The sequence below is a fragment of the Rhinolophus sinicus genome, chromosome 13 (assembly GCF_057876585.1).
Source record: "Rhinolophus sinicus isolate RSI-liver-muscle chromosome 13, RSI-T2T, whole genome shotgun sequence".
Taxonomy (NCBI): domain Eukaryota; kingdom Metazoa; phylum Chordata; class Mammalia; order Chiroptera; family Rhinolophidae; genus Rhinolophus; species Rhinolophus sinicus.
Genome location: NC_142513.1, coordinates 34,101,421 through 34,126,401, shown reverse-complemented (window position 1 = coordinate 34,126,401; position 24,981 = coordinate 34,101,421). Strand labels below are relative to the sequence as shown.

At 35.8% G+C, this 24,981-nt stretch overlaps 1 protein-coding gene across 10 annotated transcripts in view; it reads left to right on the top strand.

Moving 5' to 3' along the window:
- Positions 1-24,981, top strand: part of TASP1 (taspase 1) — a 250,470-nt gene that overhangs the window by 87,126 nt on the left and 138,363 nt on the right. For 9 of the 10 annotated variants that reach the window (XM_088789266.1, XM_019752061.3, XM_019752055.3 and 6 more), the window contains 2 exons: positions 18,896-19,015; positions 23,859-23,937. In XM_088789266.1, the coding sequence (XP_088645392.1) occupies positions 18,896-19,015; positions 23,859-23,937 (199 nt within the window). The remainder of the gene's footprint in view (positions 1-18,895; positions 19,016-23,858; positions 23,938-24,981) is intronic. The other variant, XM_019752062.3, reaches the window with a different exon arrangement.

Here is a 24,981-nt window from a genome sequence, read left to right as displayed (position 1 = left end):
TCGAACCCTAGGCCAGTTCAACATGTACAAGTTGGGCGGAGAAACCTGCAAAGGAGAAAGAAGTGAGGCAGAGGTACAAGCAGGAGAGTGTCTAGGAAGCCAAGAGGAGAGTGTTTCAGTCAGTCATCATCTGGCTCAAGTGCTGCTGAGACAATCAGCTAAGAGGAAAGGCCTGGCTTTTGAATTTAGCACGTGGACACTGTGCACCTGGGTAAGGACCGTTTCTATGATACAGCTGATGGTAGAGTGGGTTGACCAGGGAGAACAAGGGCACAGGTAACTCTTTTGAGAAATTTTCCATGGAATGGTGAGAGAGAGAAGGGGTCTAAAGGCATACCATTGCCAGTTACTTCTGTGAATTCAGTGAGTAATTTAACATATGAAGTTGCAGTTTTCTTTTGAAATGCAAATAGTGATAATTCTGCCGTCTAGCCGGGCTGTATGAGGAACAAAAGTGGTAATGGATGTTCGGGTGCTTAGTGGCTATCATTGACTTAGTCTGACATCGTTGTCTTTGCCCGTGTGGCCTTCATCTTTAAAGTCACTCAGCCTGAAGCACAAAACAAAATAAAAACTGCTAAAATAGAACAAGCACATAAAGACACTAACATACACTCTGCATGTAGAATGCTTCTAGATTTTTATGACTGCTTCCAATCTTTTATAACTGGCTTGCTTATACTTCATTCTATAGCAGTTTTTTATAAACCAACTCTACTTTTTCAAATTAGTTTTCAACTTTCTTAGTTAGTTACCCTGGGTGGAATCTTGTAATGGACAAAGGGAGGGTGGTAAGGGAGATAGGGAGCAGTGGGTGGAAGGGTTGAATTCAGGCATGATTCAAACGGAGCAATTTAGACATCTTAGATAAAAGAAAACTATTTTTAATATTTAGAATATCTGAACTTTAATGTGTACAAAGCCCTGTGTTGACATGGGCCTGCAAACATGACTAGGATCCAGTCCTTTGACGTCAGGTGCTGGCGAGAGGCTTTGTTTAATAGATGTTTGCTGTATAAACTTGGTAGGCCTTGTCTCTATAGTAAGGATAATAAAACATGCTCCCACAAAGAAAAGACCACCAGGTAATGAATCAATCGGGCAGAAAATTATAATTTTTAAGAGGCAGTATAGTAATTTTTAGAAATATGACAGGAAAGGACAAATAGCTATTTTCTAAATCAACCTGTATTTAGTTTATTTCTCCCTGTCCTGTGTGTGTAGTTTCAGCATAGTTTTGGTCAGCCAGCATTGACTCAGCCCTGGTACTACTGTTTGTTGTGGCCAGTTAAAAGAAGCTGTGAGTCGGATGTGTAAATATAATAACAAGAATAGAGTGTTTAGTAACTTTCCTAGTGTTCACATTTTTTGTTCATGTTGAAGGAGATGAATATTGTCTTGAAAGAAATACCCAGTTAGACTAAGCCAGTATTTTGAAACCTGAAAGTAAAGCAGGTAAAGTTAGAAATTTTTGTTACAGTTTTATTTCTTGTTTTTTCTTTGAAAAAATGATTGTAGGGACATTATAATAGTACTAATAGATATCAAAATTAAAGCAAGAAAAATATTTAATAAGCTTGCTATCTCAATAAAGAAGAGTGCTTTTGTTTTCCCTACTCCTTGACATTTACATTTGACTTAGTTTAAAATAAGAATGGTTAATTCATGGGACACTTTTGACAGTGGCTTAGGAAATGCATATTTGTCCCCTGCTTCCAGTCTCTCTGCCACATAATAAAAAGTTTGGAGGTGGTCGGTTGCTGTTGTTAGCTTATATTTCCAGTGATGCCAGGGCCAACATATCTGGGATTCTCTTGGGTCTTTCTCTCATGCCTTTTGCCTTATGGATGTAATATGGCTCTGAAAATTTTAGATGTCACATCTGCATTCAAGGTGAGAAGAAGGCGAAAGACTGTGGAGGGTGGGAGTGGGGAGAATAGTACCAGATGTATCTGTCATTTTTTATCTGGCATACAAAAGTTTTCCAAAGTCTCCCTCAATAGGCTTCTCCTTAGTTATTTTTTGAGGGGGAGGGCAGGAAGGAGGGGGTAGTGGAGAAGGGGCACAATTGGTCACGTGGGTATGCCTCGCTGCAAGGGAGCCTAGGAAGTAGAGTGGATTGTTTTAATTACTATCTCATAGCTTACGGCTTGCTGCTGGACACGTTGTCTTCCCAAACAAAATACAGTTTTGTTGTCAAAGGAGAAGGAGTTGTTGTTAGGTAGTAATGTGCAGTGTGCAGCATAAACTGAGAAAATTCTTTTTCATCTACCTCCCCACAATTAATGTGTCCCTTGTTACTACACACTGGTATTGGGTTAAGCAGCTAATCTACACATCAATCAAATAAAAACACATTTTGTTTTGACTTTCAGGATATATGGATTTTAAGATAAAATGTTAAAAAATAAGGAATACAAATTCTTATTAATTGTTGTTCTTAGTAATTGGCATTTCTGTTTCACCTGTACTTATTTTTCTGTGACGTAGAGGGAAGATATGCTGGAGAAGGAAAAGATTTCTACTTAATTACAGTATTGTGTAATATAAAAATAGTAGTTGTTTACTCTGTGCTCCACACCCCTCTCTGGGTGGATCCACCTCTCCTGGATTTTTCTTTTACTCCTTTGTTTCCCTTGTGGTACACAGAGTCCATACTTCGTACAGTAGTACTGGACCATAAAGATGATTGGACAAGCTGCAATTGTGCAAAGAGGTCTTAATGCATAAAATTACTCTTGTTTCACGACCTTTATTTGTCAAACATTTAAGAACTCTTATTGTTGGTTATAAATGCATAGAGAAAGAAAAAAAGTAAGTAAAACTCATATTTATTTAATACACTGATTTAAAACATTAGAAGCATTAAGAATTAAAGTGTTTTATTTCTGTGTAAAAAAGCTTATCAAGAGTAATCTGAACCATGCTTGCTTTCTTGTCATATAACTTAAGATATGGAGTGAGCATTTTTTTATGTCATGGTGAATTGTCCTACTCCTTTTTAATTTTGAATTATCTTTCAACATTTTATCCTTTGCACTTTCCATGTTGTATAATATCTCCCAGAGTTTCCTTAATGTCAAGTTTTTTTGCCAGTGTCACTTCCTCTGGGACATCTTCACCCCTTTTGTCACAACTACTCTTATTTATGTTGATACTTTTGTCTTCACTAAGTTCCCCTGACTATTGGTCTAAAGTCTCTTAAATCGAAGCACTGTTGAACATACCCACTGTCAACCATTTCTTCTATAACTTCATATACTTTTTATAGAATTTCACTTCCAGTATTATTTTTGTTTCTTTGCTTCACTTTGATCTTTGTAGGCCAGTTCCCTCTTTTGATTATCAATTTTTATAAAACATCTTGTGGATTTTTCACTGGGAGACAAGGAGGCAGACAGCTACACGTTTTGCTGTCTGTGCACTGTGACCCATCCCTGAGACTTTGAAAGAAATGACATGATCGGTTACTGACCATAATGAGCATTTGATGCTTCTGTAGTGATCTGTGAGCAGAAGAGCTAGCAGTGAAGTTTGTACTTTATGCAATTACTCACAGTTACTATACCATGGTAATGAAATTTGAACCATGTTATTGAGGGACTAGTATTATTTAATTAAACTACTACTGTCATGGACTCTCATTGTTGTTAGGATACATATCAATAATTCGTGTGGTATACTAGTATGTGGTGAAATGATGACATCTTTTAAATTTATTTTTTTGCATTGTTTTGATACAAAAAGAAAATGATAGTTGTATTGGTATTAATCTTTATCATATTTGAATAAGGAAACCTTTCTTTTGGAATGAAGTGGTTAACTCATTGACTGACTAAATGCTGTTCTTGGCTTATGCCACTGGATTGACTGGGTTCTACAAAGAGGAGATGCTGACATTGGGGAAACAAACAGACTCAATGCACGCCATAATCTAGATTTCATAAATATCAGTTTCAAACAACTAGCCCTGGATATTACTGGAAGGGACTCTTTTATTCTTAGAGTATTAAAAGAGGTTGGGGGTATTGTTTGATCTCAACATTTTTGATGTTTCAAGCCTTTTTTTTTTCTCTTCATTTTTCACAAGCATATTGTTGAAATAGTTTCCATGTCTTTTTTCTTTAATAACAGATTTTACAGTTTGAATGTACATAGAATTCTTTGCCTCCTCCCACCACTTTTACGAAGTAATTTAAGTTTTCAATTAATTTCATTGGTTTTTAGGTAAAGCAGTTCTTGTATAAGTTAGTGAAATGAAAGATATTCAGACCTTGTCCATTGTGTGACTATCTTTCATTCTTTAATTTCTAACGAACAAGTTTAGAAAATTTTACAATGCTTTATACAATGTTGTGTGTTCAAAATGACTCTAAAGAGATGCTACAACTTTTAATTTTGTGTTCTTTAGTCACCACATAGGGACATCAAATTGGCCACATGTTTCAGAAAGGAAATGTTGGGCCTTGCTTTGTGTGCTTCATATAAATATATTCTATTCTTTTGAAGTATATTGTGGGTAACATTTTTCCCTTTTATCCACCATCTTGAAATTATTATGTAAACGCTTAACTGTATCATACTAAATCACTGTATTTTTTGGGTGAGAGGTAGGTTAAGATCAAAGAAAATAAATGCACGGAAAACAACATGTTTTTCTCAGATTGTTCTATCTGTACTTGTGTACATGTCTGTACATTGTGAGTGCAGGGAAAGGAGTAATTAGTCTCATAGAAATTTTACTTAATCTGGAGTTTTGCGTGTTTCTCAAGAAGATGGTTAATGCATAGATATATGAGTAAACAGAAGTAAGAAATTTCTTTGACCTTTACATAAAGAAATATACTTTATACATTTAAGTATTTTCATAAAATAGAAAATTCATCCCGTGAAGTGATTATCTTCTGTTTGAAATTATTTCTTTGAATTGTAAGTAACATTTAAACTATTACATTTGCCTCACTTGAGACTATTTTGATTATTGAATAATCCTATAGGATTTACATTAGATATGTAGGTAGGTCACTGACTTAAGTGAATGTATTACTAGATTACCACCCCCTCATGCATTTCGGTAGGTTATGGAGCCTGATGATCAGCATTCCTTTGTATAACGTCATGGGAATTCTTTAAGTGTCTCTGGTTTTCAGTACTTTATGTCAATTCATCAATTATCTAAATTCAGAACTTTCAACCCTTGATAGCTAGGCAATTGCAGTATTTCCCCCGTTTCAGAAAATCTTCTAAGTTCTCATATAAAGATTCAATAGCTAGTAGGTTGGGTTTCTTCCCAAGTGTTCCTTAAACCCATACTAAGCTATGCCTTAAATATATACTGCGTCTTAAAATTATAAGTGAGATAAGATTGAGGCAATATCGAGCAGTTAAAAAGAAATCTTAACTGCTCTTTTTATTTTGTAATGGAAGTAACCTGTGGTTTACCAGGAGACTTGTTATAATTTAATATCAGATATTGTCAGTCTTATAAATCCTCTCTCAAGTTTTAGTATTTAACAGCTCTGTAGAGCCTCCTTTACCTTTTAGTGTTTAATAGAATCTGTAGAGGGGAAAAGAGCATTTCTTCATTATCATTGGGATAGTTCCAGTGTCCCAGTTGATCTTGTATATAATGTAGAAATCACCTTATTGTATCTTTCCTAACAGGAAATACCTCCAGTGAATGGAATTTAATTGGGACTACAGATAGAAGCCTTTCTCTCTGGGAATTGGCTCAGATCATGATATTAAGAGCATCAGATTCTAAATCAGAATTTTTAAATATCTCCTCCTGTGATATTACCATGCACTAATGACCTGAGTTGGCCCATCACATAGTGATGCTGACACATGTGTAAGACCAGCAGAATAAACCAATGCATTAAGAGACAAATGTGTTTTTATATATACACACACACATTCGCACATACACACAGAGGTCAGTAACAAGGATGCTTTAAAATCAGAAGACAAGAACTGATAATTAGTTTGAAGGAAAACTATCTGTGTTTTTAAAGGCTTGTTTGGGCCACTTCTTCTCTAATCAGCCTAGAAGATTTTGAATAAATAGTCAGATACCAGGAACTATTTTAGAATTCAAGACCTGAGGGATTACTTATGGAGTGGAGGGAGGAGGAAGAGGCTGAGAGATGGGGGATAGTGGAGCAGGACTTCTAATCTAGGTCTGCCGTTTACCTAGCTTAGAGCCCTTGGATCAACATGGAGCCTCTCTAGACTTGATTTTCCTCAGCAATAAAGTCAGCATGCTGGACCAAATAGTTACCATGGTTCTTTTCAGTTTGATGATTCTCTAATATGTTTTCATTGGCAACATGGAGTTTGTCCAACCCCCTAGATCCTCTGAGTAAGAGATTATTCTAGTGTATCCTAAACCTGGCTGAGCAATAGATTTATCTGGGGAGGTTTAGAACTACAGATTCTTAGGCTCTACTCTCGATATACTGAATCAGAATCTGTGCGCATGGGTAGTGTTGGCCAGCATTGGAGAATCATTGCTTTGTTCTGCCTAATATGTCACAGTGGGCCTAGAAAAGCACCTGTTTAGTTATCATTGTTTAAGCGGACACAGAACATTCTAGAGGAGTTGGGAATGACATGATTGCATCCAGTTAAGAACTTCATACCCACTTTCATTCCTTTAGCTCTCCTTCAGGCAGACTGGAGCGCTTTTCTCCTTGCTGCAGAGTTTGTTGCTCCACGTCCTTGTCATTGAGCCCAGGCATCCAACACAATGCACCCATTTAATGAAACTTTGTTTGACTAGATGGATCTAAATTCATATTTCTACCCTGCTTTTCATGCCCTAAACTGTTCCATCTGCTTATTACATGTCTTCACTTCTTAGACCCGTCAAGCCCTAACTCAGCATGTCTAGATTCAAGTTTCATCACTCTCTGGAAGACTGCAGTAGCATTCTTATCCATGTGCCCACAACTGTTGTGGCCTCTTCCAGTCAGTTCTGTACATAACATTTGTGGAATCATTTAAAGGTACAATCTGATTTTGTCATGCCCCCGTTTAAACTCTTCAGTCAGTTCCAGCTGCTCTTAAGAAAAACGTTCCTTAACAGCCCACAGGACTCAACAGGAGCAGGTGCTTGTTTTTCTTTCCAAACTTTTGGTCTCTTACTCCCTTCCTGGGTCAAATTGTCAAGGTTTTCCCTGAGTCAAGGCCTTTGTCCCTGTGATTCCAGATCCCAGGAATATTGCCTCTCTCCCTCCCACCTCTCATTTTAAGCTGTCATGCTGCTCCAACTGCCTCTCTTAGTGTGGTTATTTGATGTCTTTCTCTTTCACTAGAGTGCAAGTTCCAGCAGGAGAGGGATTATATCTGTTTTAGTGACCATGGTTTCTCAGCTTGGCATATAAGTGCTCAGTAAGCACTTGTTTAATGAATACATGTATTATTATTGTTGTTATTGTTATTATTAATTTTCTTTTTGGTATATTTACCACCATTAAGTCCATACCTTTTCACTCTTGATGGCTGGACGGTTGTAATATCTTCATAACTGGCTTCTCTTTCCTGTTTCTAGCCTTTCTCTGTTCCTCTTTAATCCTATTACATTTCCTCTTTAATCCAAGATATGTTTCCTTAAAAGTATCTGCATTGGTTTGCTCATTTTCCTGGGATAAACCTTAATACAATCTTTACTGTCTATAGATTAAAACCCAAAATCTTTAGCCTGACTTTATGAACCCTCTTGAAACCTGAATCCAACCTACTTTTCCATTATTTCTCTTTTGGAATCATCTTTTTCTCTTACTGAATACACTTCTCTATTGATTTTTCATAAATTTGCTGAAAGTTCTCACTTCTAAGTTTTTGCTCATGTCTCTTTCCCTTCATACACCAAATAATAATTAATAATGAAATAGCAGGTATTTCTCTGACTACTGAAATTCTAATCCAAGTCCTCTTTAAGGACCAGCTCAGATGCCATCCAGATCAGAACATATTTCTTTTTTCTACTTAGTATATGTAATGGACACTCAATAAATGCTTGTGGAATTTAATTATCTACTTTACACATTTGCCATTTTGAGCTTGCTGTGTGTGGTTATTTTATTCTATTTGTATAGGCTTATGGAGGCATGAATATATTCTTTTTTTTTATACTTAGCACAGTGCCTAGAAACATTGCCTTTACTCAGAACACATTACTAACGTAAACATCTACAGTTGATGATTTTAATATTAATTTTGAGAGAGAAACATAATGCTATTTAACTGTAAATCTTATGGTCTTTCAAGATAATTTTGAATCTGTTATTTACTTGAAGCATACATTAGTCCAAAACTATGCTTCACTTTTAATAATAAGCTCTTGTCTGTTGATATAATGAAAAAAGAAAGCTAGGTTATCTGAAATATTACTAATAATATTATTGCACTTCCTCAGTATTGTATAGTTCTAAAAATACTATATAAGTAAGTGAGGGACATGATTGTCTGGAAATAGTATCTTAGAAACAACCCACAATCTCATCTGACCATTCCAAAGAGGCGAGTCAGGAAGTTGCCCACAAGGGGGCGAGCCCATCTAGAGAAAGTTGACCAAGTCTCTTTCCTGTTATGCAGGTAAAATGGCGCTTTTACAACTGCATTTCTAGATCATGTCTTGTTTTCTAGGAAAAAGGATGGATCCTCACCACAACAAGAATTTTTTACCTATTATCTAGCACCTGTTTATTTTGGTTGTGTGCTTTTCCAAGGAAGGACAGTGAACAGAATGGAAACGGAGATTGCTTTATAAGCTAAGACACCTTTATGAAGCTTGTGATTATGTTATTTTTTTTCCTTTTTTCTGTGCACACAGGCTTTGAGTGATGTTTCCATCAAAGGTCATGACCTCGTGGGATCTTGGATAGTTTTTTTTCCAATACCTGTTTTATCTTTGACTTCAACGTTATCACCAACAAATATTTATTGAGTGTTCATTATGTGCAGGTTTTAAAGTAAGTTTTAGGGAGTAAATAGAGCATCCGGTATCTAGGCCCTGAGCATTATATGTGGTCCAGAGGAATTAAACCATAAAGGGAAACATACCATTTGGAATGTGCTAGAAGAATGAAACAATCAGTGAGAGCTACAGAAATTAGGGTGGAGAAAACACTTTAAGCTAAGTTTCTCATGGTGGACCTTATAGAAGAGGTGGAATTTAAGCTGGGTCTTGAATAAAGGGTGGGACTTCGGTATCTAGGTGGAGAGAAAGTCCTAGGTTTAGAATTCTGTGAGTGGATAAGCTTGGTTGCACTACAGAGTTTCTGCAGGACAGTGGTTTCGAACTCAAATGCTTATGGGGGCCAGACAGGTAGCCTAAATGTGTGAGACAATCTATGGAGGTGGAGCAGCTGGCAATACATGTTCATTCCATTTTAAGGTATTCAAAAAACAAAATGTCCAATGCCCAAGATACACTTTGCTGCTGAAACCAAACCCTGGTTTTGGCAACTTGTTATACCTGTGAGGACATAAGATTTAACTGTCCAAGGAATTTACCAAAGTAAAATAGTCTATAAGGAATTAAATTGATAGCTAGAGTCTCCCCTGAATGTTTGTCTACTTTTAGTTGTGCTAACTATGCTTCAGAGCAAATAAGAGTATTTTGAAATATGTACGAATGGGGCCTCTCTTGGTGGCTAGTTGCATCAAATAGAAGCTTTTCAGTGTTGGGAGTCTCTGAAAACAATTTCTAGGATTAGTGCTATCATAATTAGTTTATATTGTATTTTATATCAGAATATATTTAGCTCCTTTCCTGCTCTTTGTAATTTTCTGGTTTATTGTTACTTTCTAATAAGATTTTAAGCTATTGAGGAATAAAAGGAGAAAAAGTGTATGGGCGTTTTCTTTTTGCTTTTTAATATGCTTATCTTTAGTAGTTACGTATTTAGGATTTTGAAATAATTTATATTTTTGTGAGTATGGTCTTTAATTGTATAGTTAAATACATATTGCTACACTTTAAAAATCTCGTTAAATAAAGTAACTTATTACTGTATTATGAAATTAATATCAAATATTTTTTTTCAATCTGGAGAGGGTTGAATTTAAATCCAGGTTAAATGACCCATCCCAATTGTCATGGTGTTTCATTGGTAGGAATAGACTCCAGATTGTCCAGATTACCTTTTAGTCCTTTATCTGTTATTCCCCACTGCTTTAAGACTCAGTTCAAAGGCCAGTGGAGCTCTGGTATTTAAAAGAAAAAGTGTAATTTTATCCAGAGAAGGTAAATGTATGCCCTGAAATGAAAGAAAGACCAGAGGTCCAGACCATGAGCAGGTGTTCCTGAAAAGAGCCAAATTGGACAAGTAAATTGAAAAAGATTGCTTGCTCTTATTAAAGAGACTTTGTTGCTGTCTATTTAATTAGTAAGGTCTTAGCTCATGTATTTATGCGTTTTCTAATCTGCCCAGTAATGAAGTTCATAGCCTATTAGTGAGTATGCTGGTAGCATATCGTGCTATCTCTGTCATTGAACTACTATGATATATGTGCCCCCAGCAAGTGAAACTGCCAAATAATCTTGATTTCCTCCTGCTCTCTTGAACATGTTTCCCAGACGGTGATGCCTGAGTTTAAGATAGTGAAGGATGAGCAACTCTCCAGTGGAAAAATGCAAAGTTGCAGCTAAAGTATAGTGTGGGTATTACTTCGTTAGAGCTTTTAGGGAACCAATTTGGAATCAAAGAAATCGAATTGGTGAGTCAAAAATGTGATCTGGTCCCAGATGACCTAAGAGGATGAGACGGCAGTAAGGAACTGTTACCAAAAGAAAATGCTGTATGGAGGAATGTGTGACCAATCTCAAGTCATAATTTCTTTATAGATAAAGTGACAGGTTTAATGTTTGATGGTAATAGCTTTAGAAGTTTGTTTGAACAGTAGACCGAAAGAAGGGCATGCGGAACCTCCTGGAAATAAAGATCAGTCCCATATTGTGAGGAATGAGTCTGGACTTTTGTCTGGTCATTATGGGACCAGCCCAAAATGTCACAGCAGTTGTTTAAGGACATGCTTTTGAGAAAAAAACAAACCAAAAACATATTTAGGAGTGATACACAAAAGCATTATGTTAGGGAAGATCTAAATCTGAAACAATCAGAGAGAAACCCGTGAGGTAATAGGAAAACTGCTTTAGATAGGCTGAGTTTGGATCATGCATATAAACTGAACAAGATGCAGTTTCAGAGGGCGTAGATTTTGATTAGTTAGGTTCAATTAAAAATATTTATGACACTTTGTTAGTTGCTGCTTACAGAGGGATGAGGGACAAGACAAACTACAAAAGACCCCAGAACAAGCCAGAGTATAAATAGTTCCTGGAGAGGGGTTAACTGCATGTTTTAGGTTGTGCCTTTAGGTGCAAGGGCTTCCCATGTGTTTGGGAAGCCATTTAGGAAACTTTTCTGGAGTTATCTGAGACCACAGGACTTGAAGAAGGGCAGTATTTTGATGTGGGGCAGGGATAAGGGTGTGGAGAGCCACATTTGCACTGGAGTGAGGCAGACAGGAGTGCCAGATTCTGCTGTTACTCCAGAAAGCCAGGGCTCCTGCTGAAGGAGAAGGCAGGAGGGCCAGGTATTTAGGTGATACACAGAAAATTACTGCCTATTTGATTTAATTCATTCATTTCGTCCATTCAACAAGTAGTTTTTTCACAGAACCAATTTTGCCTTTTTCTCATCTCTTTATTTAATGTTTATTTCTCTTTCCCTGATTTTTCATCTTATCTCTGTTTTCTCCTTTCTCGTTGTGTTTATCTTGTTCTCTAACTTCTTTAGTTGGACACAGCCTATTAATTTTTTATTCTTTTTGAATATCAACATTTGGGGTATAAATTTTCCTATGAGTCCCACTTTTCTTGTATCCCACAAATTTAGAAATGTAATATTTTTTATTCATTAAATATTTTTGCTTTTATTTAGATTTCTTGTGTGATTCATGAGTTATTTAGAAGTGTTTTTTTTCTTTTTTAATTCCATAATTTTATTTATTTTTATTGACTGCTAACTTAGTTGTGTTACAGTCAGAGGGTATATTCTGTTCGATATATTTCTTAAAATTTGTTGTAATTTAGTTTAAGTGTATGATCAATTTTTGTAAATATTTGTGTGTGCTTAAATTAAAAAGAATGTTTCCTCTCTAATTGTTGGGAACGGAATTATTTGAATGCCCATTTTATGAAGCTTTTAAATGTTCTTTTATTTCTAAATGTTTTACAGAAACATTTAGACCATAGTAATTATTTTCCTTCTTCTTGAAGTATATCACTCATTTGTTTATTCATTCATCCATTCAACAAATATTTATTGAGTACCTAAGAGGGTCAAGTACTTTTCTGGGTGCTTAGCAAATGTTAGTGAATAAAACATACACAGATTACTGCCTTCCTGGAGCTTCCAATCTTGTGGGGAAGATTGGTAACTTACATAATACAAAATAAGTTGTATGTTTTAGGAAATGATGAGATGTTATGGAAAAAAGGTAAAGGAAAGCCAAGAAAGGGAATTTCATCGTGCTTGTGAGTAGATGGGAGGAAGGATGCAGAGGTCAGGTTGTGGTGTTAAATAGAATGGTCCTTCAGGATTTCAATAAGTGCAGGGTCATTGGGTGGAAAACCCATTTTATTTACCTATTTATAAATGTCTTTATTTTATTGTTGTTCCTAAGAGGTAACTATGTTCATAGTTACTTTTCTCTGAGTACCTTGAAGACATCATTCTACTGTCTTCTGCCTTCTATTGCGCTTCTGGAAATTCTTTTGTCATCCTGTTGTAAAAGAGTTTTCCTTTATATCTGCTCCTTTCCTTTCTCTCTGGCTTTCTGGACATCTGCATTTATATTTTTCATCAATTAGGGGAAATTTGAGTCATTTTCTCTTTAAATATTTTCTCTCCTTTATTCTGTTTATTTTTTCTCTCATCCATATTTTTCACCATTTCTTTTATATTTTCCATCACCTTCCCCCCCCACTTATAATTGAAATCAAATGTGTATTAAATGTTACATAAACATAAATGTGTTACATTATTATGAAAAAGTTGGAAAATTTGTTTGTGTTCTGATGTTTTAAATTCTTGGTTGTATACTTTAAGAGAAATACATTGGCTGTTGATATTTTTATAGGTAAAACGTACATACAATGAAATGCACACATCTTAAGTGTATGGTTCAATGAATTTTGACATCTGTATACAACGATGTAACCTACACCCCTACCAAGATATAAAATATTTCCATTAGTGCAGAAAGTTTCTTCATACCCCTTCATAGTCAATGGCCCCATCCCCAAACAACCACTTTTCTGGTTCTTTTTCACCATAGAGAGTTTTACCTTCTCTCAAACTTTATATAAATGGGATCATGTATTTTGTACTCTTTTGTTTCCAGCTTCTTTTACTCAGCATGTGTCTGAAAGATTATCCACATTCTTGTACATATCACTAGTTCCTTTTAATTGCTGAGCAGTCCTTCCTGAGTCACATTTCGTGTAATCATTCCCCTGTTGATAGACATTTGGGTTGTTTCTAGGTTTTGACTATTGCAGTTAAAAGTACTGCGAGCATTCTTGGCATGTTTTGCCATATATGCTTTGATTTCTCTTGGATAAATAGGGGTTTAATTGCTGAGTTATAGCTAGGTGTATATTTAATTTAGAATTAAAAAATTTTGATCTTTAAATTTAAAGTTATAATTAATATTTATTCCAGAAAAATAAGACAAATTGGATATATACATCCTTATATTTTTTAAACTGATTTTTGAACTCATTAAGGTGTGTTTTGTAATTATTTTGATCAGATGAATACAATTTAATGATCTAGTTAATATTATCTTAAAGAGATTGTTAGAATTATCATCATTCTTAAATTCATCAATTTTTATTTCAACTTCAGTGTATCTTAGTTTACTGTCCTTAACCAGTGGTTCTTTATGGGTATAAATTAAATAATAGGAATTAAACCTCCTAGGAATAAGAATAAAAATGATTTAAAGTTGTAATAAAACTACCACTGTGGGGGGTTTTACTGTACAGCTGTTTAACACTCTAAGTTATGAGTATGTTCATTGGATCTCTACTGTCACTTATACCTTCTCATTCGACGTGCACACACACACTAAGGCTCTCAGTTGTTCCATTTTGAAGAGAAGAAAACCCATAATTCATTATTTGAAAGATTATTTAAAAAAAAAAGCAAGATTAAAACCATGGCCTTTTTCACTTGTAATGTTGCAAGCCCCAGTGTTCTGCCAGTTGGAAAACATTGTCCTTTGCTATCGTTGAGGGTTTGGAATTTTTAGGTAATCCTCTAGAACTTTGTTATGGTGTGAATTTATAATTAAGGCTGTATCCAGATATAGTAAAGCCCCTTAAAAGTGTGGTTAACCCACTTTATTTTTATTTTGAGCTAAAAATGTTTAACTTTTGTTGAGTGATTTAGGGAATAAATTACAAAATTTGTAGTATCATATAAAACTTTCTCTGTTGTAGAGGTCTGGCCCTAATTTGTACAGTGCTGCAAAGATATTTAATACATATTTATTAAACAAAGAAAATAAAGTATTACTTAAGAATAGACTTCTTGACAGTAGTTTTCAAGAAACCTCATTTATAGTATTGGGCATCAGAAGGGTGATTTTCCAAAGAGAGACGAGAAAGGTCATTATATGTTCTTCTATCCAGATTTTCCTTGGTTTCGGCTAAGCCAGATACATGAGAGTGGATAATTCTAGCTAAATCATACTTTGTACACACTTGATATTCCCTGAGTCCACAGTGGCCCTACTGTAGGGGGCTGATGTGTGGGAGGTTGACACGGAGCCAGATCTGGGTCTCCTGGTGCCAGAGCTGTTATTCCATGTTTAGGGTACTCAAATGTGACAAAGCTTTATGCTGGCATTGCTGTGCTGTCATGGAGGGCATCAGTCATCGGCTTTTCTCAAGTGGACGTTATAATCCTGCTCACAAACCTAACAAACGTATATTAGGAAGGTTTGGTATATTTTCAAAAAAATGTATTTCTCTTTTTATTATTGTATTAGGATAATCCCACCATATACCAGTTTCAGGATGCCTGATACATTTGAGGTATTATTCTTATTTTTAGCTACTTGATAGAGTAATTCTGTACAGAAGAAAGACCAAGTTAATGGTTAATGAGATAAGTAACTGATAGATGGTATCTCTTGGCAAAGTTCAGAATTAGAGTTCAATTTAAGTGGCGTAATTTTCTGTGGAAATTAAACTTAAACTTTATTTTAAGGGATTTATTCCTTTTAAAGTAGTTTACATGTGTTAATTAATTTAGTTCTTACAATAACTGTGTAATAATCATCTCTATTTTGGAGTGGAGAAAAATAAAAACTTTTGACATTAAGCCCAACAGTGATTAAATTCCTTAATTTTTATTTTAATTCTAGTATATCTTAGGTTTACTGTCCTTAACCAGCGATTCTTTGTGCGTATAAATTTTTGGTTATTGGTTACTTCAAGAATGTTTTATTTCAATGTTTTCCATAACACCTGCACTCTCTATTCCAACTTTATATACATGTGTTTATTCTGAGGGGAACTATAGTTCACATAGTTGCTTTTTAGTCACAATTTTATCAAGAAAGTAATATAAATAGTGTGTTTCAATCAAGGACAGTAGGTATATGTGTATCTGTGTGGTGCTTGTACTTTTAAGTATTTATGGAGTGTAAGAGTATAATAGTAGCTCTACATAGTAACAGTCATTGTGTGTTTTTTAACCTTTCTAAGATTTCATTTCTGTACAAACGAGCATTGTGAAATTATTATGGCCAAAATACCAGTGTTTGTCTTTCACTCAATTTATCTGCACTTCATAAAAATGCTTAAATATTACTTCATCATCCTTAAGTTTGCTTTTCACTATGGGAAATCTATGAACTAATTCTTGAATATTTATGAAGTAATCCTGATTTTTGCAGGTGTTGTAAGCCCTTAGGAGTATTTACCTTAATTTGGAACAGGATTCTCTATTTTTTGCTTGGTTTTTCATTTTTGAAAACCAAGTTACAGTAAAGCCATCTATTTATAATCCTTTTGAATCCTTCTGCAGTAGTTTGGTTAGGCATATGTGCTCTCATAGTTCACGACATCCTGATTGAAATGCTCAGGGAATTATTTTACAGACAATGTATATCACTGTGTATTTGTTATGTATCCCTGCAATAAAATTTCTACTTTATAGAATGCTTGGGTAGGATCAGCAGTCTTAATTAATAAAAAGAGAAGTAATAAAAATACTTTTTCTTGACTTTTTTGTTGTTGTCGAGGGAAGTTATTTTATAGTGTCAGTTTACTTGTATGAAAGTTGTCCATTTCTAAAAGAACCAGTATAAGATCAATAATTCAAAATACTTTGTAGTATGTTCATGGTGGTATGATCATGGTGATAAGCTACCAACCGATAATTGAACAAGACGGAGCTTGTTAGTCTTAAGTGTTTTAAGTTCTCCTTAAGCAGACTTGTGCCTATAAAATTATTTGCCTCAGAATGATTAGAGCAGACGTTTGGGTGATAGTGATCCTGTGGGATGCTACCAGACCTGTCTCTCAAAGTAGGGTCAGCATGCTGTGGACCAACAACATCAGCGTTGCTGGGATGCAGTTAGATGTACAGTCTTGACCAATCCCACATTACTCCATCAGAACCTGCATTTAAACAGATTCTCCAGATGATGTGTATGCACATTAAAGTTTGAGAAGCCCTCCTGTGGAAGACATAAGACTTGGCATCTGGACAAGTAACAAATACTTCTCTATCTGTGGTTGCAAGGATATAAAGATTCAGGAATTTGTTCTTAGAATAATGAAACAACTGTTTACTTTAAAAGTATGTTTCTCTTTAGGAATACCTATCTTTTCTGTAATAAAATGTGTCTAGTGCATTTCTTTACTTTGATACTTTTATCTACCAAAGAAGATAAAGTTGACTTTGTCCGTCCCAAACGAGCCAACACGGTTATTGTTAAATCCTTCCTAAGGTAGTGGCATCCTCTGGATTTGCATGAAACTGAATCTTGAGTAAAGGAGATGGAAGAGTGAGGCCCTGCCATTAGAATGGCATGGCATGCATCATCACTTACTCGGCTTGTTTTTGTGACAAGGATTGTAGACATAATTTATTTCCTTCTACTTAATGAATAAGTATGTCTCGAATGTGTGCTGTGTACAAAATGAAACAGAGTGGATCAGCCCTTTCCTCAGAGAGTTTACAGTCAGATTAGGGAATTATCCTTGAAAGACAGGCAACCTGCCACCAGTAGGAACTGTGGTATTCTGGGGTATGGCCATGTGGATCCATTGGCAAGACTTCTCCCAGCTGTGATTAAAAGGGAGAGTAGGAATATAGTACGCATTTCAGTCAGACAAACTTTTCCATCAAAGTAAGTACTGGTCATACTATATCAGTATACTTAAGGGGAGTTAGAATTTAGAGCAAGAACCAAAGAAATATAAATGTCTATGAGGTGTGATCAAAACATATAGTGAATGTTTAAATTTAAAAAAAAATTATTACAGTAAAAGACACATTGTCATTAATACACCTCAGAATACTTCCCCTCGCCTCAAACACATGTATCCCATCGTTTTTGCCACTTTCTGAAGCAGTTCTGGAAGTCCTCTTTCGTAAGTGTCTTTACTTCATCCTCCATCATGACAACGCTCTGTGTCACACATCGCTTCTGGTACAATAATTTCTGTCAAATAGAAGCATTACAGTGTGTCCTTATCCACCTTATTCACTGGATCTGGCACCGTGCGACTTCTGGCTCTTCCCAAGTAAAAGTGGTTCAGGACATAGAGGCAGCCACAGCAGCACAACTAAAGACACTCATGAAAGAGGACTTCCAGAACTGCTTCAGAAAGTGGCAAGAACGATGGGATAAGTGTGTTGGAAGTGAGGGGGGAGTATTTTGAGGGTGATTAATGGCAATGTGTCTTTTACTGTAATAATTTTTTTATTTTATTTAAACATTCACCGTATTGCTTGAGCATACCTCATAGATGTACTTTCTCCTAACAGACTTAATGTACTATTTAGGAAGAATCTTCTTCTTTTTTTTTTTTTCCTTTGCATTCTGTTTCCATTATTTCAAAACTCCCTTTAATGTTGCTCAACCTCTGAGATGGCCCTAGGTGCTTATTGACTTCTGGGGATTGTCTTAGCATGGCACTTCAAAACTTTTTAGCCAGTGACCCCTCAGTGCAAGTGAGACACAGAAACACAAAGATGCCTCTTAGGAACATACAGTTTTCTGCCACGCAATTGGCAAGCATACTGATATAGCAGAGAAAGGGGCTTGCCATAAATTTTCTTACAAGCAAGGAATTATTAAAGAAAATTATAGCATAGTATACTTTGACATTGTAAATACTATTCTTTTCACTTATTGTGCCAACTATATTACTTACTTTTAGAAACTTGTGTATAATATTTTTAAAATTCTAATAGTGGCGTTTATTGACTCTCTTATGCCACAGAGCTTTTCCTCTACAAAAGCTCAATCATGAACTTAATTCTTGAGAATAAGAAGGCACTTTGACATACTGTAATTTATATTAAATTGTTTTCCCTCCTCCCTTAGAAAGGCATGTTAGTTAGGCTTATTATTAGAGAAAAGCTTTTATTCAGGGTTTTTCAGTGGAAAATACATTTTGATTTGAAAAGGATTTAAATGACAACTTGAAAATAGATAATTTTAAGAGACTGCTGAATGTTCCACTTAAGGATCAGCTCAGGTTTTATGTCATGGTTGTACTGGAAAGTACTATGTCGTTATATCAGCTTGCCACCCACCATGCTTAGTGAGTGCTCATGGCACTTTTGCTCTGTAGGAGAACGACTCAGGCACTTTGGACACAGTGGGCGCTGTGGTTGTGGACCACGAAGGGAATGTTGCTGCTGCTGTCTCCAGTGGAGGCTTGGCCTTGAAACATCCGGGGAGAGTTGGGCAGGTAAGTAATTACGGGGTTTTTAAATGGCTTTTCAGGTTAAAACATGGAATTTTCTCACTCACAGTTTTTAAACCGTAGATGTTTTCTTCTTTAGAAAAAAAATAAATGATGTCATTGTTCTTTAACATTCATGTAGTATAAATCATCAATCAAATGCCTTTTCAAGATCCTTCCTTAAAAAAAAAAAAGAAACACCTATTTCATAGTAATAGGGTTCTGTCTGATGTTTAAAATTGGTAATCCTGTGTTTTACTATTTTCAACAGAGTGGGTCTGACCTGGGCAGTCAGTGGACATTTAATAAATGTGTGTTGATTTCCATTTTCTTTCTTTGTAAATGTCATTTTCTTTAAGGAGCAAGCACTACCTGACTATATTGCTGCTTGCTTTTTAGGTGGGAAATAATTTTTAGGTGGGAAAAAAATACGTTTTGTATTTCTTCCCTTCAAGGGACATATTGACCCTCTAAATAAATAAGCATTGCAACTATTGTATAGACTAACCAGTATTTCAGGTCACCAACACATGATACCACTAAAAAAATCTAGATATAAGAAAGGTCTAATTTATGAGCAACTGACTTATTCCCAGTTCTCTGGCACATCTTTTTCTCCCCATCCCACCTTCAACCTTTAGGCCTATACTGAGAATGAAATTCAACACTCCATTTGATCTAGTAAGCTTTCTGAGTATAAACCAAGTTGGCACATTACTTATGGGCTTGGTAAATATTTGTTGAGTGAACAAATGAATTGGATACCCTCGTGGAGTCTGTTAAAGTAGTTGCAAGGGGTGTGTTTAAGCTCAGTGTTTGGATCTCGTGTTACATATGGAGCACTGCTTGGCTGCTCTTTGCACTTTGCCTCTCATGTTTGAGAAGAGTTGGAGTCACAGTTGCTTTGGACACGGTAGTTAGTGAATGCTTGATGCAGAGTGATCTGATTCATGGAGGACATCTTTGCAAAGCCCCACGTGTCTTTTCCTAATCTGTCTTTTATTGTGGACAAGCCACTTATAGTCCTGTGGGGGGAAAGGGAAGGGAAGAATAATTAATTTTGTGTAACTCTTTGTCTACTGTACAAGTGGATTTATGGAGAATGATTGCAAAATATATATACAATGCTTTGAACTCATTATAAAAAGCCTTTGTCTGGTCATGGTATTTTTCCACATTATAAGTTCATATGTATTTGTCAAGTTTGGAATAAGAAAACCAAAGTTGGCATATCAGATTTGGATGCCTTGGTGGAGATGGAGAGAGAAAAGCCAGCAGAGCCACCTTCATTGGATTGCAATTACCATGATTTTCTCACTGTTTTTTGTTTGTTTTGGTTAGGGAAATAGCAACAACAGAACCAAGGATAGTTCTGGACTATGTTAGCAGGATATTACATTGAACAATCTTGAAACTGTTCTGCCACTGCACAGCAGACTATCCTGGAAAAAGAAATACTTACATATTTGTTTGCTCCACTTGGCTAGTTTATGAATACCCAGTTTGTGAGAACTGAAAAATCAGGAAAGGGTGTGGAGGAGAGGCGTCAAAGTACTTACAGGAAAATACAGTTGATTAATTGGATTATATTGCTGGATAAGGAGATACAATAATCCTGGAAATATGTAAGCATCAAAAGAGAGGTAAAAAAAGCTGTTCTTGACCATCAGGACAAAATGTAACAAATACACAAGCAAATTATTTTTAAAAAGCAAAAACTTTTTTTAATGTGCCCAAAATAGATACTTTTATTAAATATGTTTAAATGTACAAATGAACTATTTAAAAATTTTAGCGTATTACCCTGCTCTAGATACATACAGTTCAGATGGTGAAATGGCAACTTGAGTTAGAACTTATTTGCTTCTTTAGCTTACCATGATAAATAAATGCTTATTTAAATAAATGCTTATTTATCATGGTAAACTAACGAAGCAAATAAGAATTTAAACTGAGACATGAGAACAGAATTATTATATTCCAGCCCCTTCTATACCCCACTCTACCCACATATAAATAGGCAGTTGAGGTTAGTGGTTAAGAGTATGGACTTTGGATTCAGGTAAACCTTTATTTTAATCGCACCTCGCCATTCACCTGTCTCCCTACTATGGACAAGTTATTCAACATCCTTAAGCTCTATTTTCCACAACTGTAGCTTTGTGGGGTAAAGAGCTACCTCACAAAGTTCTAGAATATTAAATGACATACATACTGCATTTAAATTACTTATCATAGTCCCTCATAATAACAACTATAGCTATTGTTTATTAATTGTTTGCTATGTGCAGCAGGTGTGTTAATTCACATGATGCTACAAAACTATGAGATGGGTGTTTTTATTATCTGCATTTTATAAAAGAGGAAACTAAGACCCAGAGAAGATTAAATAATAATAATAAATACCATTTATATGACCTACTTTTACTGCATGATAATAGCTTTAATAAAATTTTACTACTAAAAATAAGGAAGTGCTTTTGTTGTTGCTGTTTTTTAAGGCCTGCCTAAAGTTATTATATTTTATCCAAAGAAATGGATGAGAGACAATGTCTGATTCTTCTTTTATCTTACCTAGCACTATCTCAGCTCAGCCAATTTCAGAAGGTTAAAAAGTTAAGACAACGTCAGGTCATCAAATTGAGGACAGGTAGCATAAAGGGAATTTGCTTAGAAGAAATGAGTAAGAACAAATGTTCTTTCTTTTCTAGAAAGAGATGACCTCCACTGGGTTTCTAAGAGGTATCCTTATGGCCTTATTTACTACGTTTTGCGTGCGTGCTCCTGGTTAAGATATTTGTGGGGAATAGAAAGGATAGTAGGCTAATGTCCAGCATTTTCAATGAAGGAAGAATGGACCCTTCTACCGAGGTCGCAGGTTCTCTAAGGCTTTGGCTGACCCAGCATCTGTCCCAGGTAGTAACCAATTGAATGGCTTATCCAACAAGTCTGCCAGTTTTATTAGGAAATTCATGTGTCGAATCCCTTCTGTAGGGTTTTCAGTTGCCATTCTGACCCAGCAGTTTTATGTATTTAGAAAGCATAGTGTTTTCAAAGGCAATAATGTATTTTCTACTGTCTGTCATATTGGGAGTGTTATGTTCAGTTCTTGGTTTTACTTTTAAGAAGGCTATTGTGACAACTGGGAATGGTAACTGTGGGTCACACAAACATGGGAGACTTCATCTCCAATTTTAGCATAAAGGGAATTTGCTTGGATTTTGTATTATTTCTCAAGGAGGATGATTGAGAGAGCGAGAAAGAGAAAGAGAGAGAGGGAGAGAATTTCAAAATCTTGAGGAGCAGTTCACAAATCTTAGGATCCTTTGAATGAGAAAACAACACTGGGGTACTGGGATAGCTGTTTAAAAAATTCAGAGGAATTTAGAGGGAAGTTCAAATTTTTCCAGAGAGTAGAACCATTACTAATGGATAGAAGTTATAATAAAGCAGTCATTCCTTATGCGATCTATGGAAGAACTTTCCACCAATGGGAATTGTCCAAAACGGGGATATGTTCCCATATGATGAGGTAGTGAGCTTCTCAGTGTCAGAAGTACCTGGAATATTTCATGGGGATTCCTGCTCTGGTTAGAATATTGGAACAAATGAATTCTGAAGTCCTTGTAAAAAAGAATAGAATTATTATAGAAAGCTGAAGTCCATCTGGTCACTATTCCCAGTCTTCGCTTCTTCCTCCACTCCTCAAAAGTATTTTATGGGAATATCTTTTTCCTCCATCAGTCATACTGAATAGAATGTATTGTGGTTTTCTCTCTCTCTCTCTCTCTCTCTGAATTAATTTAATTCTTTTTTAAAATTTTTCAGTGAATTCCACATATTGCTATGCTGATGTTTATTCATTTCCTTACCAATTGACATTTACGTTGTTTTTAGTTTTTCATTCTCACCAAACATGTGGTGATGAACATTATTAAGCATACCTCCTTGGATTTCTCTGTCTAAGGGTTTTTCTAACTCTGCTTCTAAGGAGTAGCAAATTGTCAGTTGTGATTCCCTTCCCAAAGTCAGAGAAGTCATGGTGAATATTGAAGAGATGAATCCAGACATTCTGGATAACATTAATCGGAAACAAAATTGGAATGATTGACATATTCTTTTATAAAACCATAGTAGCTTGTGTTCCTTGTTGTGTTTCAGACATATAAATCTGTTCCACCACCTCACAAAGTGATTAGCTTGAACAGGCCTTTCTGCCTCCTTTCTTTACATCTGGCAGAATCTAGCGCAGTGGAGAGCATAGTGATCTTAAAGGGCCGTTCCTATTGTGTCGCCCCAAGGGAGGCATGGAAAAGGCCTTCCCGCAGAGGGTTTCCCAGAGGATGACAGGAGGACCACCTGCATCCCGTCTCCCTGGGCCCTGGGTAATGTAGCCTATTCCTGTGCCAGCCCCCAGACCACTGAATCAATATCTGGGAACAAAGGTTCCTGTCACCAGTTTCTCAGGTAATTTGACAGACACCTAGTTTGAGAACTACTATTTTAAGGCAACCACAAGGATTTCAAGAGGCCAGAAGAGCAGCTAGCTGACAAATTACAATATGGGGAAGATTTTCCAGGGAAGGAAAAATTACATTGATAAGACTAAGAAACTTTCTTTTACTATTTTCTAAAAAATTTTAGACTAGTACAATAGCTGAAAATACAGTTTTAATAGTGTTAGAACCGTTGTTTGTGTAGGTTTTATATAACCTCGGATATTATTGCCTAGTTGATACAGATCATTATTAAATTTATTAGATGGGTACGATTTTGTCTTCTGTTGAAAGCTAGTAATTACATATAATGTTTCTGAAATGTTATATTTGTCTATTTTATTTTTTTCCAGGCTGCTCTTTATGGATGTGGCTGCTGGGCTGAAAATACTGGAGCTCATAATCCCTACTCCACAGCTGTGAGTACCTCAGGTATTTGCTGCTTTCATGACCATTTTTCATAACTTCAACCTTGTAGGTCATTTAATGATTGAAAACTATTTTTATGTAAACATAAAGCATGTTCTAAGACACTGCATAGATAGGATTATTGGTAAAAGATCTTTGATACTTGGGAGCTTTTAAGGATTGTTTCAAAATGTAAGTATCACAGTGTGAATGCTTTCCCAACATTTTCAGCACAACCCTGGAGTTAACTATTCCTTAATAATATTTTTTACAGATTTTTGTCTCTAATGACTCATGATAGTGCCAAATTTAGATCACAAATGATATAAAAGTGGCAAGGCATTTCAAAAACTCAGAGATAATCTTTTGAGTAAAATGTTGACATAAAACTTACAAGGTGTATTTTGAAATGTATAGTTTATGACATCCAATCCTCTAACGACACTTTTAAAAAATGTACATCTTCTTTTTGTACCTGTATTAGGAAAGTCATTATCATTTACAAATGAGTGTATGTGTGTGCGCGCGCGCGCATGTGCGCTGGGGGTTGAATTTTAATGGGCAGAATAGTTGTTGTTTAGATCAAAGTTTTCATATGCTTGTGCCAGATGTACTTGAAGCTTTTTCTTTTAATGTGGTGATATGCATGGTTGACAAAATAATATTGGTTTACTGTGTTATCTATTAAGTTACAGTCCTAGGCCTTTCTCCCCATATCCTCAGGCTTTATTAGTAGGGAAGATGGATATGGCTGCCTTTCCTTCCTTTCTCCCTTCAGTTTCTTGCGACATTGGTTTCTGTCCCACCACACTAACAAACCACCCAATCCAGTGGCCTTTTTATCCTGGTAACTCTTGACTCTTTCTGTGATCTCTGATGTACCAGTAAGCAGTTATTTTCTTTCTGTCTGCAGCGTAGATCCTGGAACTCTTGGTTTTTTGTGCTTCTCTGACTTGCTCCATCTTGGCCTTCTTCATAGACTCTTCCCGTGGTGAACAACCACAGATACAGGCCTCTGCTGTCTTTTCTTTATCTTACCATATGCTTTCACGTGATTTCAGCAGTTAT